This window comes from Malaclemys terrapin, chromosome 2 (assembly GCF_027887155.1).
Source record: "Malaclemys terrapin pileata isolate rMalTer1 chromosome 2, rMalTer1.hap1, whole genome shotgun sequence".
NCBI classification, from domain to species: Eukaryota; Metazoa; Chordata; order Testudines; family Emydidae; genus Malaclemys; species Malaclemys terrapin.
Genome location: NC_071506.1, coordinates 249,395,757 through 249,412,006, shown reverse-complemented (window position 1 = coordinate 249,412,006; position 16,250 = coordinate 249,395,757). Strand labels below are relative to the sequence as shown.

Below are 16,250 nucleotides of genomic sequence, written 5' to 3'. Positions count from 1 at the left end.
CACTGATGACATAACTATAAAATAATATAGTACATAGCTTTGAGCTGAACAAACAACTGCAATTCAGTTGAGAGTTCTGCAGAAAATTATAAATGACTTTACTTCCTTACAGCCTAGAATTCAGTCAGGATTTCTAACCAATTTTATCCTGAAAACAAAGGAAACAATAATTTCTGTGTTTCAATAAAGAACTGCTACAAAATAAATGGAAGATGTTTTAGATGGTTTTAAATATATATAAAACAAGAAGAAAGAAATGCACTGAATGTGAGCCAGAAAAAGGAAAGGGAAGGAGGGAAAAGTCTACTGTGCAGATGCCATAGGAATATAAAGATTAGGGGATAAGTGATGTAGGAGAAGATCGATTATAGAAGGACTGAACAGATGTGCTCACTGGCATATAATCATTTTCAGATAGAGTACAAGCACTATAATATGGGAGTACTGGCATTTAATGACTACTTTCCCTGGCCTCCTGAAGGAACTGAGAAACATATTGTTATCCCTATAAAGATCCATATAATCTCTATGAAAGATCAGTCAATGGTATGGTACATTTCACCTGTGACAGGAATTCATTTATAATAATTATAATGAAGCATACTGAGCACTGTGCTTCATTGTTAGTTCGCTGCAATTCTTAATAATTCTTTTTTTACATTTCCTTTCGTGATTCTGCAAAATAAGTTTGTATTATCTGTGGATAATATTATCTGTGGAGAGTAGTTTGGTGACATGTACCATCCTCTACAACTGTACACTGTGGACTACAAAAATAGTACAATCCTATGCAGTGAGGCCTGTAACAGTATCAGAAAACTATTCAAGGAACATCTCCATTACAATCGTAAGGTTTCAGAGGTGTAGCCATGTTAGTCTGTATCAGCAAAAACAACGAGGAGTCCTTGTGGCACCTTAGAGACTAACAAATTTATTTGGGCATAAGCTTTCATGGGCTAGAACCCACTTCATCAGATGCATGGAGTGAAAAAAAGTAGGCAGGTATAAATATACAACACATGAAAAGATAGGAGACTTAAAAGTGGCCATTCTTCAACAAAAAAAACTTCAAAAACAGACTTCAGTTAGAAACTGCGTAACTGGAATTAATTTGCAAACTTGACACCATCAAATTAGGCCTGATTAAAGACTGGGAGTGGCTGAGTCACTACAAAATATAATTTTCCCTCTGTTGATACTCACACCTTCTTGTCAACTGTTGGGAATGGGCCACATCCACCCTGATTGAATTGGCCTCGTTAGCACTGACCCCCCGCTTGGTAAAGCAACTCCCATCTTTTCATGTGCTATATATTTATACCTGCCTACTTTTTTTCACTCCATGCATCTGATCAAGTGGGTTATAGCCCACGAAAGCTTATGCCCAAATAAATCTGTTAGTCTCTAAGGTGCCACAAGGACTCCTCGTTGTTTTTGCCATTACAATCATGTCTCTTTCCATTTCCTGTACTCAGAAGCCTGTAAACTACTAGCAAAACTTGCCTTTTGCTTTAATAGTATCATCCTACCAGCACCAAATCCCAACGAGTCTGTTGTGCAGTTTCATCCCTAACCAGTTATCAACTTCATCATGTGGTCTCAACTTGATTCATGGGGATTTGAGTCTCCTCCCATGACTATTTTACATGTGTATAATTGACTTTAATAGAGTCACTCTGATTTACATCAGTATAAGAGCCTGATCCTGCGAAGTCCTGAAGGTCTTTTCAGAGGGACATAGCACTGTCACCTCCCATTAAAATACATGCAAGTTGAGGGTACTGAGCATCTTTCAAGTTCACGTTTCTAATGCAACCCTGCCCTCCCTAGCTCTATATTCTATATCTACCATTCTTTTTAACTTTAAAAGGGCACCTTCACTGTTTCTGACAAATTTATATCTCATACAATTCAATGAAGTCGTCTATGGCACATATTCTTATCCAGCTCAATGGATAAGACTTATAAAGATGTCTAACATCAAGTGAAAAGTTTATTAGAAGTGCTCATGGGCTTTTTGACTGAACTTCAGTCTTTGTCAACAGCAGATGTTTATGTTTCACAAGCAGAGATATTTAAATATAGATCCCTCACACCTCTCAGGATTGAGTGCCAAAGCTTTAAAATGATAGTAAAAAATTACCTGATGAACCAAGAAAGGAAGAAGAAACTATATTGATCTATTACATTTTGATCTTACTATACAGTAATCGATATTAGTACATTCTCAATAGGAACATATAAATCATGGTCCTTTTTACTAAATATTAGACAATTATTACCTGTGACAGCTTTGCAGTCTTCAACATTAATCAAAATAAATTGTAATTTCCACTAAGAAATAAAGGCATATGTTAACACAGTATCAACAAGATCCCATATCATCCTTATGCAAATAAACTAATATTTAATTATGGTATCCATGACTTCCATTGTCCCATGACAAGTAATCAAATGCCTGGTCTTGTCTACCACTGATGATCTGGGCCATAACAGGATTGCTCTATGGATCATCTGCACCCTCAGAGTTATCTGAGTATTTTTTGAATACTTGCAATTTTAGTGCCAGCCCGACCTGTTTTTTCCCCCGAACCCCAAACACCCAGTTCTTTTGACTACATGTCAGTCAGAGATGAGCAGGTATTGAGATATCAGGTCCAACCCAGTGCCTGCAAACACTGTGTCTCCAATATACCTTACTTCCAAGTAACTAGGTAACATGACTTGCCTGGCACCACAAGAATTGGATGCATAATATAAATTATTTAAAAGTACAGATTGACCCAAGCTGTACAATTCAAACGGATGATATGGAGATACCAATGAAAATACCTGATTCATTTCTTCCTTTCACTCGAAACAAATCCTTCTCCAAAATAGACCTCTCTGATTTAAAATGCTTCTCCTTATAAAAAAAAGTTTCTGCAACTTTAGGGACCAGCAGCAGGCAGGATCATCTAAGCAGTCAGCTGCGGAATGATGAGAAACTGGACACCTCTTTCCTTACCCCTTTGACTTTTATTTTCAGTGATAATTCTTTATTTTACAGATTTTTCAACTGACATGATCTGGGTCTCCCCTGCTGAGTTGCTGGTTCCTGCTGAGCTGAATAAGCTCGTGAAGAAATACATTTATGGTCAGTGTCGTGCAATAACAATGAGATCAATAGCAGTATTCGAAATGCCAGGACAATGTAGAACTTTCAAAGAACATAAAAATTACACTTGTTCTTTTTTCTTTTAATCATTAGTTTCAGGATGCGGAATGCATCTGTCAGTGCAGGGAAGAATTAGATCAATGAGCAGGGGTGCCTGGCCATTTTCAGACTAAAAAAAAAAAAAAAAGGAAATTATGGGCCAAATCCTCAGCTGATGTAAACATAGCTCCATCAACTTCAAATTTAGACCAGCTGAGAATCTGGCCTTACAATTCTCTTTCTCCTATTTACTTTGCATTATTTTAAAGAGCTATGCAGCATCTGTGAAATCACTGCATTGTTAGAAATAGTGTAAGAAAAATCCTTACCTATCACTGTGCAATCTTATCTGCTATGTGCTGCTATATACGAAGATGTAAAATGTTGAACCTCAGATTGAGCCCAAAAAGCCCATCAAGGCCAGAAATCTGAAAGTCAACACCGGGAAAAATACCGCAAACTAGCTTTTCAATTATTATATTATTTTTTCTTCAGTTGTCTCCTTTCAAATAGCCAGTTGAGGTGGGGTGGGGTGGGAGGTAAGAGCGGGGAAGAGAAAACCAAACTGAAAGTTGAGTCTAAGTGATTCTATTGGGAGTCAAAGTAGAGATTGTGATGCTGGCAGACCAGGTGACAGATCATGCCAAGGTCCCCACGTCTCAAATGAACATTGACAAATACATGGCTGGAATCAGTCTGGCTCACCTATGTGTTAATATAATTAAAACAGGTATTAGATTTATAAGAAAGTGTTTAGTCTTTACTGAATGCTTGTGAGTTGCTGAATGCATTAATCTCACTTATAGCATCTGCTTCCCATTTATAAGGTAATACTTGAGCATTTGTAGTGTAAGCCTCTGTGACTGTGTAAATCACCAGACAGGAGAGAGACATCAACTAGTGTGAAGTGTTGGTCTCCAACAGAAGATGTTACATGCTGCCTGACAAGGAAGGTCCATGAACACCTGATGATCATTGGGAAACATTAAAGAGAACAAAAGACTTTGTTGCTCTGCTCTTCTCCCACTCCCATGAAGATAAGGTGTGCAAGTGGATTCCTCCCATCAGCTGAGTTTGCTGCAGCTCAGAGCATGGGGGGAGGGAGTGAATAAAAACCACAAACAAGAAAGAGCTGTATCTTTATGATGCTTGGACTCTAGCAGGCAGGGTTTTCTAGGCATAAGCAAATGATCCCAAGCTGCTTAGCCTGGGTTAGCCCAAAAGGAAATACAGAGCTTGCTTATTATAGGTGCTTCTATTACCTTTTGAAACTTAAGATTGTAACTCATTTGTGTACGTACATTTACCTGCTTTAACCTTGTAAATAATTCTTGTTTCTTTTTCCTATTTAATAAAATTTAAATAGTTTATTATAGGGTTGCCTACAAACATTACCTTTGGTATGAGATCTAAGGTGCAATTGACCTGGGGTAAGTGACTGATCCTTTGGCACTGGCAGTAACCTGTGATTGCTGTGATTTTTGGTGTATCACAAAGGTAGGCTGGGTGGCGAGACAGATTGGGGCTCCCAAGGGGACTACCTGTGACTCCATGTTAAAGCTGTTATAGTACTTGAGGAGTTTACAATTGAAAATTGGCTGGTGAAATGTAAGTACAGAACTCACAACCAGCTTGGGGTTTGTGCCCTGGTTCTTAACAGTCTGCCCTGAGATTGGTACCTAGTCACCACAGGACAGATAGATAGGGATAATTTACACCTTTTGGTTTCCTCAGTGTGAACTTTACACCAACCTAAACTACCTCTACAGTTACTTCAAATCCATCAGATTTACTTAGATTCAGAACTACTTATCAATGTGTAATTCTCACCAACACAGACACACAATTTCTGAATTTGGCACACAGAGCCTGATGAAGTAATTCTAATGGGGCCAGATTCTCTCCTGTGCAACGATCCACTCAGTAATGGAGAGCTGATAATGGCTCCCTGATTCTGAAGCTGCCCTTGCACCAGCCCTGAAGTAAGATAACACAGTCTAAACCCAAACCTAATTCATGACAGTTGGCCATGGTTCCTGCAGCACTGTACTCCAGCTGAGATAGGAGAATACCACTCTGCTGTTGCCATGCTTTACTTACGCTCACTTGCCAAGGTAGAGGAGAATGGCACAGGAGCGGACTCATTTGGCTTTATACCAGTCAAGAATTCTTTTGGGGGAATTCTCAGCTGTCCAGCTTCAGCCAGATTATGTCTCCTTTGTGCCACTCACGCAGTGAAAAGGTGACAAAACTGGGGTGAGAACTCATGTAGCTCAGACACTAGGGGGCCAGGAGAAAGAAGTATGGCGGAGAAAACAACTATGTGTACTTTATACCTGCTTTGGCTTCTCTATGTAAGTTACACCCACATAATCTCTCTTTGGGTACATCAACAATGCATGCCTCTTTCGGCAGTGTGTAGCGTATATACCTGCAAAGCCCTGCTAGCATGGCTATAGATAGCAGCATAGCTGGTGATGCGTGGTTTAGTTAAGCAGAGTAAAGACATTCCTGGAGGGTGTGAGTATGTCTCCAAGTACATACCAGGTACACTCTCTCCTTGCTTTCCCATCTACACGGCTATTTTTAGCAATGCTATTTTGGTGGGGGGGAGAGGGACAGCGGGGAAAGGCTCCAGAAGCTCCCTGCTGCTAAGCCTTTCCCCACTGCAGTGAAAGACACCAGCAGCAGGGAAAGGCTCCCTTAGAGGGGAAAGGCTCTGCCAGCTCTTCCTTTCCTCATCACAGTGAAAGGTTCTGGCTGTAAGGAACTGCTGAAGCCTTTCTCTGCTGCCTCCCTTCTGCCAGAGCTTTTCACTGACGTGGGTAGCTACACGTGGCAGTGTGGATGGAGCCTGCTTTTCACTGCGGAGTGTAGCTACACTGACACTATACACCTCCGCCGTGCTGCGTAGTATAGATTTAGCCTTATACACGGGTAAGTGGGAACAAGTAGGGTAAAGATGTCTGGATACAAGACAGTCTAATTTATATGATCTAACATATTACCTCTTAATTTTGTCAGGCTTGTCCTTCACGCATAAGTCCCTTTCACCCTAAGGCTCACATTTGAATCAACCAAGTTACACGGACAGCAGTATAACCTCATTCAAATGCAGCTTCAGAAATTCCTGAACCATGTTTTCTTTATATGTTTATTTAATCTTTATACAGCACACCCTTCAATTTAATCTGTTTCATGTGTTCTTGTATTCACAAGCATGTAATCCACCATAATTGGCACATCATGCCTGATTTTTTGCCAGACAAATTTTAGATCCTGACTGCAGTATATTTTACACTACATAGATTAGTGGATACATTAATTTTATAATTGTGTTATAGCTAACTATTATTGAGGTTCATTAATTTTGTTGTATTTAAGGCACCTAATGTGAGCTTTGGTCTTGTTAAAACAAATATGAAAGATATCAGTCTTTATATGTGCATTATCCTCCAAAAATCAGCAAAGGGGGAGTTTAAAATATCATCTTGCTGCAACATTCCTTATTCTCAAGAGACACCGTGAAGGAATTCTTGAAGGTCAGAGTCAATTTGTGACCTGATTCAAAAGGAAGTATCCCTGGCAACTAAATGCATTTTACTTTTGTATTCCAAGAGGAGAAAAAAGATCTTAACAATAATTTAAAAAAGGACCTGAGCAGGCAATATCGCCTCTATTACACTGATAATACATCTTTACTCCTTATGTTTTATGTATGTTTTATTTAAAAGGGACCCTGTAAAAGTAAATAGGCTCCATATTGTAATAAACATTTTTCTTGGTTTGGGGTCTGTTCCCATTGAAATGTCAATGAGAACAGGAGGGGTCCTTTTGTTTTAAAAGTTCATAATTCTTTCCACTTGACCACATACAGATTTTATTTTCTGAGATAGAAACTTTCCACATGTCATAATCCCCTAAATAAGCGCGATAGCACTTCATTATGAGTAGTCCAACAATAACAAACAAGGAAATGCGTGTTGAATACAGTGCAGAGAAGAAGAAACAGAGAGGTGTCAGATTACAATTTCAATCTTCCAAATGATTCATAATAAAAAAGGATTACTTTTTTGAAAAATTATGAAACTACTGTGACAGTGTACCCCATAAGGCTTTATGGGGGGGTGCTTATAAGTGTATGTATGCTTGGAGCTGAACTTCACATAGAAGTGAAGAGGGGGGTCTCCATCCACAAGAGAGTCTATTTAAATCCATGGGAGACCCCTCCATTTTGGTTTTGAGCTGGCTAAAGAAGGAGCCTCTCCATCCCCCCAGAATACTGGAAGGAAACTGGAACAAAGGAGAGAACTACAGGGGGTGTGAGTGATTGCTGGACCCAGGCTAAAAGGAGATTAGCCTGTAAAAGGGAGCATTCTGGAACTGGTGAGGATCTTAACTGTATTTAGTTTGATTAGACATAGATTTGCGCATTTTATTTTATTTTGCTTGGTGACTTACTTTGTTCTGTCTGTTACTACTTGGGACCACTTAAATCCTACTTTCTGTATTTAATAAAATCACTTTCTACTTAGTAATTAACTCAGAGTATGTATTAATACCTGGGGGAGCAAACAGCTGTGCATATCTCTCAGTGTTATAGAGGGCGAACAATTTATGAGTTTACCCTACATAAGCTTTATACAGGGTAAAACGGATTTATTTGGGTTTAGACCCCATTGGGAGTTGGCATCTAAGGGCTATAGACAAGCACACTTCTGTGAGCTGTTTTCAGATAAACTTGCAGCTTTGGGGCAAGCAATTCAGACCCTGAGTCTGTGTTGGAGCAGACGGGAGTGTCTGGCTCAGCAAGACAGGGTGCTGAAGTCCTCAGCTGGCAGGGAAAACAGGAATAGAAGTAGTCTTGGTACATTAGGTGGCAGCTCCCAAGGGTGTTTCTTGACACTATTCTGTATAAATTATAGAGATATCATGGCTAGATAACTAATAAATACACACCCAAATCATACTATCAGTTCAATATGTATTTCCTGTTCCAAGTGTAACTGAACATATGTTTTCTTAGAATCATAGAGTATTGGGGTTGGAACAGACCAGAGGTCATCTAGTTTACCCTCCTGCTCAAAGCAGGACCAATCCCCAGAAAGATTTTTACCCCAGATCCCTAAATGGCCCCCTCAAGGATTGAACTCATAATGCTAGGTTTAGCAGGCCAATGCTCAAACCACTGAGCTATCCCTCCCCCCTTGCTCAATAAGCCACTTCAGCACCTACTTTGCTTCATACTCTAAGGAAAAGTTCACAGAAATCTCAAGACCACTGCTTCTTTTGAAGTTAATAGCATTTTTCTTGTCTTGGGCATACAATTTATTGAAACCCAGTATTCCACTAAGAATGTAGACCCAGTGAAATTAGCCCCTGCAGACTGTAGCTTCCTTCCTTTGGCACTTTGGTTAAAAAGAACGAAAAAAGAGTGGGTGTATGCTCTCATGCATGCAGTATGATGGCCATAAGACACACAAATGATGAAACAGAGAAAAACATACTTCAGCTTCATCCTTTTCTGTGCACTTACATAAAAACAGAGTGTTTTGCTAATCAACCTCAGTAACATAACCAATGTACAACTTAAAATACACAGACTCAGGGCTTGTCTACACAGCGGGGTAATGCGCTCTACAGGGTTGTGATTTCTAAAGTGCACTAACATAATGCATGTTAAATGGTCTGTGTAGACCCTGCTGGTGTGCACTAATGTAATTTAAAGTTGTGCAGTTTGAAACAGTGCTATGCTAAAGTGCACTGGGGAACCTTTAGTGCACAACAACAGGGTCTACATGGATCAATTAACATGCATGATGTTAGAGCACTTAAGAAATCACACCCTATGTAGAGTGCATTACCCTTCTGTGTAGACGAGTTCTTAGTGCAGAGACCAGAGGGGTGTATGTATGCGTGTGTGTGTGTGTATAACCTTTTATTAATTGTACAGCTACAAGACTACTCAAAAGTGCTTTGGTACATAGATACACTATCAATATTCAATGTGAGTTTTCCTGCTGGTATCAATGGAGTCAGGAGTTAGCCCTTCATCTTTTTTGTTTATTGTAAAATTGAGTGCCAAATTCTCTGCTGGTATAAACTGGCACAGCCCCTTCTAGTTCACTGCAGCTGTATCAGTTTATACCAGCTGTGAATTTGGCATGTAATGAATTATCTTTGACATGCTCTTTTAGATTTCATCCAAATCCACTGATTTCAAAGAGTCTTTCCACTGAAGAAAGTGAGAGCTAGGGTTGTTCTTTTACCATCTCCAGAATTAGTGGCAGCTGTAAGACTGTATACCAACCTCTAGTGTACGTTCTTCTTGCATTGGTATTACTACAATCTCTGGTGGACTTTCTGGCTTTGACCTTTTTCTGGTTTCTTTTTTGATAATGTTGCTGATGGCTGTTGGAACAACCTGGATGCATCTTTTTGGAATAGCATTTCCCAAGAATCTCCATCAACTTCTATGTATTTATTCTACTGTATGTCTAAAATACTGTATACTTCTAGACAATTCCTTCTCTTTTAAAAGAAATACTACTATGGTCCACAGTAATGATTCCCAGTGCTGTAAGAACATTACTACAAGCTGTAAGGTAGGTTCCATTATTGTAGAATTCTGGGTTTCCAGTCAAAAGGTGAAAAAAAACCCTAATTTTCTGGGAAATGACACAAGAGGTCTTCTGTTTTCTATCATGTCATTATCTGACAAGGAAATGTTAGCTACATGTGTGCTACTTCAAAGAAATTTATTTTAATTGCCCTGTCCTCTTTTCCTTTGGCAGCAATCCAGCTCAGAATATTCACTGTTTGCTTTTCTCCTGAATAATAAACATGAACTACCACTTCCAAGAGAGTTAATAAGTGTTCCAACTTGGAACTATAAAGGAACCATACTGCCTAGAATAATCCTTCGCTCTCTACCCATTCCCTCCTGAAAACATGCAAGGATCCAAACATAGTTACCATAGAAAGCACTACTAATACATAGTTGCTGCTCTCTTTTTCTGGGTTCCCTGCTCCATTTGGATACATTTATTCTCCTCCAATCCAAAGGGTGGAAAAAAGTGCAGTGCCATTTGAGTGGACAATTTGCAAGCCAGCCATGGAACTTGATACACAATTTTCATTCTATGAAGTTCTCTTATAATCAGTCCATTGCTGAGAATCCTTTACTCTGTACTTGGTTGTTAGATATATTCTAAAACAGGGGTCGGCAACCTTTCACAAGTGCTGTGCCGAGTCTTCATTTAGTCACTCTGATTTCAGGTTTCGCGTGCCAGTAATACATTTTAACGTTTTTAGAAGGTCTCTTTCTATAAGTCTATAATATATAACTAAACTATTGTTGTATGTAAAGTAAATAAGGTTTTTAAAATGTTTAAGAAGCTTAATTTAAAATTAAATTAAAATGCAGAGCCCCCCGGACCGGTGGCCAAGACCCAGGCAGTGTGAGTGCCACTGAAAATCAGCTCACATGCCGCCCTTGGCACACGTGCCATAGGTTGCCTACCCCTGTTCTAAAATATACTGAGGATTATTAAATATCTGCACATTCATTAATATGTGATAAGAAGAAATGACTGATTACTAACTACCTCTTTTGTAGTGAAAATTGACATTGCTGGCCAGTACTAAAATCTCCACCAAGAATCTCCCATCCCTTCAAATGATGTCAAATTCTTGCTGACTTAGCCTATGTCTGCACTGCTAGCTAAGGGTGTGATTCCCAGCCTGCAGGGACATAAGTGTGCTATCTCTCCTCTGAGCTAGCCTGCTAAAACAGTAGTGTAGCCATGGTAGAGTGGACAGCAGCATTGGTGACACAGGCTAACTCCCTTGAGTACATACCTATGGGGTTCAGGTAGGTTTGTACTCAGAGCGGCTAGCTGTACTCCCACTGCGGCTGTCCGTGCTTCCCGCAGGTACACCACTATTTTTAGCATCCTAGCTCAGATGAACACTAGCACAAGTATGTCTACATGAACTGGGAATCACACCCCTTGCGTGTAGTGTAGACGTATCCATTTACACTCCCACTAAGTATCGCATTTGTTATTTAATTACCATTTCCTCAAACTTGTCAAAATTATTCCACTTTTAAATAAAACATTTTCTATTTCAAAACACAAATTTAAAGGAAGAGTAAAATATTTTTCGGTTCATTACATTAACAAACTAACAAAACATCAGCAGAGATTGTCCTATACATCTGTTGTTATGGTGAATATTTGCTATTAAAATAGATGGTAATCTGACAGGCCTTCTGAGAGTCAATGAAGGAAACATATAGAAAAATTGGTGTTTGACTGTTTCCTGTTTTCTGAAAGGATATTATAATGAAGAGCAATGAATAATAAAAGGCTTTGGTTATTGAAAATGAATTGCAGTGTGCTGTCTTCTTTCGAAGAACCATTGTATAAGTAGCAAATGAAACCTGTCTTTGCTAACAAAGCGTATGTACTGTACAGGTGTCACTGGGTCCAGTCTTGGTAGATGCTACATGGCAGTTGGTTTATGTGGGGTGACTGGCTATCCAGCATAATGATATATAGACTGCAAATGGAAATCACACTGCTGTCTCTTCCAGCTGTGTTATGTTGCAGGAACAACTTATAATTTTAGTATGTAATCAAACAAGTCAAAGTAGCTATATATACAAACTCCAATTAAAGGGGCTCATCTGTGACTTCGTAACTGACAAGCACAAAATTTCTGGGTCACAGCATTCAGACCCAGTCCAGACACAAATACCCTCCACAAGGAAAAAGTCTTATGCATTTAATAAGGCTAAAACCAAAAGGTTCTATGGCAGTCACTCTATAAACCTACAGAATCTAGTATAAAATTACATACTTCATAGAGAATTAAAAGATCATCCTATAGCATTTAATAGTGGATTCTCTGCACTTCTGTTACAGAATTCTATAACGGGTTAAAAATTCTGTACAAAGGTTATCATTACATTCAATAAGATGTTCTATAAGGGTGCAGATAGCTTGTTTTTATAAGCATAGGAAAGGCAGGTCCACTTCCTCTCTTTCTTCTCTCCGCATCAGTACATTGGCTATTTATTTATTGCATTGACTAGCCTTCACTCTGGAGACCTAGATTCAAATCTTGATTGAGTATGACAAATGAGAATGAATTTGTGGCTTCACCTTGAGCATTACAGGACTGAACCACCACTGAAGGCAAGGAGGTACAGTTCATGCTCTCTGCTCAAGGAACACCAATTCTGGAAAAGCAGACTGGTTATAGGTCAATTGTTCAGATACAATTATGTGAAGAAGTTGCCTGCCTACCTGTGCTTTAAGTCATACAAAATATATTAAAACAACTTTTTTTCCCCATTCACTACTCTTATTTTACCTAACATTTGTGTGTGTGTTTGGGGGAGGGGGTGGGATTTCTTTCCTGCTATTTGGTCAAGACTGTGGCAGCATTTCTCAATCCATATTCTACAACACTAACACCAGATCTCTATTCTACTCATCTCCAATAAATAAGGTAAGTTGGCTATTTTGGAGAACCTTGCCAACCCTGTTGACTGGGTATTTTGGTCTCAAATCTCCCTCTAACAAGGATTCCCTTACATCATTGTGCTACCAGCATCGCTTACTTAGAAATCTCTCTTATTCCCAGTCATGAATCTTTATGCTGATAGAACCTTTGGTATTGTTTCTACAACCAAATGAGTAAATGTTTTTGTATATATTGTCTCCATATAACAATTATATTTTATCATCTTCCTCTACATTCCCTCCCACATATGCACTTTTGTTCTTTCCAAAAGCAAACCTTAGGGGGATACATTCTCCTCTCCGTGTGTGGGAGTTGCATGTGCATACCCCTTGTGCACCAGCTGAGAAGGATGAATGCATTTTCTGAATTGGCCAAACTACTTATAGTTTTTCTTTGTTAAATTAAATGATCAGTGGTAGTAATTATGAAAGTATCTGAAAACATCAAACAATAAAAATGTACTTAATAGAAGCAATCAGTGCAAGAACCAACTGCATTTCAGAGAGCAATAGCATTCTCCTATACCGGAGGCTGCAGATACTTGCTATTATATTTCCAAAGCTGTGGTAATGTTCTAAAATTCAGAATAATCCTTTTCTCTACTCATTTTCAAGCACCTAAAAAAAATCAATAAAAATACTCTGCAAGTCTGAGTCTCAGTGTTCAAGGAACATCTCTACCTGTTATCATGAAACTGACCCCAAAAGCCTACCCCTTCCTGGCACAATACCCATGCTTACATACCAATAACTGTCCTTATTTTCATGCATCTTATTCATTTTGGGTAGGATAGAAAGATCATGTTACCACATTTTCTAACAGCCTGTCCTGAAAACTAGTAAGCTAGTTCATTAGCATTGAATGCTGGGATTACTTCACTTTTGGTGACAGTAAATATATTATGTAGTAGATGGCTCTACTGTTCCAGGGAGAACTGTGTACATTTATACTATAATACAAATGTTTAATAATAATAATTTGTTAACTGGTAGAATTTCTGCTTTGGACCATGTAACTATGCACCTCAGAAACCCCCTTTTAATATGTATTTTACTGTTAGCCAGTACCTTGTTTCTGTCCTTTTGGAAAATGGTGTTGCCACACAAATCAAGTCTTTTTGGAAGTTTCCGTTAACAGATAAACAAGTTTCCCATGCCAGGGCCAATTAAAGCTAGTGAAAAATGCAGTGGGCCACATCTTCTACTTAACGGAAATGGACACAGCTCCTTTGACTTCAGCGGAGTTGGGTTCACTTATACCAACAGAAATTTGCCTCAGTCTGTCACTTAGATATGTATGAAAAATACCTGAGTTTGTTATTTGTATCCTGATCCCAAATGATTAATGTAGTTACATAGCCTGAGCGCTCCCAATACTTGTAAGCATTTCATTTTGATTTATGTCACTACTCTTGCATGTAAGTTCTCTATTTAACTATAAAGTAGTTTTAAAGATGAAGCCATGTTTAATTTACACTTCAATTCAAGTCCCTGTTACTAAGAGTGAATGTTTTATCAATGATCCAGACCCTTTTGGCTGATCTTCGACCTAAGCAATCCCCAGGTACGTCCTTCATGATATTTCCAGTTGTTATGCATCTTTATTGTTATCTGTTACAAGTTTAGGGGGAGGGATAGCTCAGTGGTTCGAGCATTAGCTTGCTAAATCCAGGGCTGTGAGCTCAATCCTTGAGGGGGCCACTTAGGGAGCTGAGGCAAAATCAGTACTTGGTCCTGCTAGTGAAGGCAGGGGGCTGGACTTGATGACCTTTCAGGGTCCCTTCCAGTTCTAGGAGATAGGTATATCTCCATATATTATTATTATTATATTTTCCATGTTCTTAAAAGTAGGCCAACACTGCAAGTTGGTTTCATGCATGGTCTCAGTTTTCTTTCTTGTATAGCAAGTATATATTTAGCTTGATACAGATGAACTCTGCTGTGCTCTGAAAGAAATATTTATCACAGCAGAGGGCAGATCCTCACAATATACTGGAGCCACAAATACCTGTACTAGGGATAATGTTCTAGTCTCACGTTGTTATATACTGTCAGGTAGTGCATTAAAGGATTTCAACAAATGAATCCGTTGCAGAAGTGTCTGGCTTACCCCAAGTGTTATTAAACTTGCCATAGGTCAGGCATTTTGCAGAATTTACTAGTGCACATATTCTTTTATTTTTACACTAAACAAATAAACAGATAAAAAAATAAATACAAGCTCACAAATAAAATGGCAATGTGCATCTATTTCACAGTTACCATTACATCTAGTGACAAAATGTTATTTTAAGTGAATAAAATGTAAGATAGCAAGAGATTTTGTGAATATGACTGATAACTGAAATTACTGCATATAGCCTTTGAATACACATTGTGTAAAAAAACCCTACTTTCTTGAAATAAAAGGGGTGTAGTGAGGAGTGGAGGAAGTGACTGTATTTATAGTAGCATCTTATGGGTTATGTATTTAAGATTCTATAAACATTACAGATTAAAGCTAGTACCAATCAGGATTCAAAGAACAGTCTATAGTTTTAGCTTAGAAAGTACTATTCTGTAGACTAAATAATCATGTGAAACAAGTAACAGAATTAGTGACCCATCATGGCACCTTTGACTTACCTCAATAAAGAAGAGACTAGCTGCTGACGTTGGATGATGGTACATATAGACTGTCACAAGGATGGCTGCTGCTACAATGAGGACCAATATCAGAATTCCAACTATTAAACCAGCATGGAGAGTTCCACCTTTCTTCTCTGCAGCGCTATCATCTGTAGAGGCTACAAGAATGGAATACTTATTAGCATGACAACTGTTTTGAGATTAAGAGAGATTATTTCTTGTCTACAATAAATTATTAAAATGACAATTGAACATTTGTTTTCTCTGTCCTACATTTTCCTAATATTCTCATTAGCCCAAGTTGCAGAAAGAAATTACATCTTCCTATCGCCCATATGCGTACTCATATAATGTTAATGAAATGACATTTCCAAATGTTTTATTATTTCTAGCTCAATAAACAAAATTAATATCCTTCTTTCTGAAAGTAATTTGGACATTCTAAAGTTCCTAATTATCTACATAATGAATTTACATAAGAACAAAATTTGACTTTGATTTTCCCAAAAAACTATCACAGTTGTCCTACAGACATCAAGTTTTAATTGAATACATTTTGAAATATGTATTTTGTCATTTTTTTTGCAAGCTTCAATTTGAGAGATGTCACAGCTCCCAGTGAGGGGTAGCTAATAAACACATTCTGAAAGCCTGATTCATTAGCTTGGAGAATGATTTCCCAAAGTCCTGTGCAACTGAATCACATTGCAAAAGTGTAACAAATGAATGTTAAATGACCCTCAAATATTTTAATCTTAGTACGAAGGGAGTACAAATATTACTGAAGTTGATCATTTTGTTAAACTTTATACCGATAGGTCTCTTGTTGTATTATACATTTGCCTTGGGGGAAAGAAGAGTATATAACCCCTAAAGCAAATAACACCACTACT

At 38.4% G+C, this 16,250-nt stretch overlaps 1 protein-coding gene across 1 annotated transcript in view; it reads right to left on the bottom strand.

Annotated features, from left to right (window-relative positions):
• The window catches only part of PLXDC2 (plexin domain containing 2), a 378,653-nt gene that overhangs the window by 8,838 nt on the left and 353,565 nt on the right, over positions 1-16,250 (bottom strand). The window contains exon 13 of the mRNA XM_054020649.1: positions 15,355-15,515. Within this exon, the coding sequence (XP_053876624.1) occupies positions 15,355-15,515 (161 nt within the window). The remainder of the gene's footprint in view (positions 1-15,354; positions 15,516-16,250) is intronic.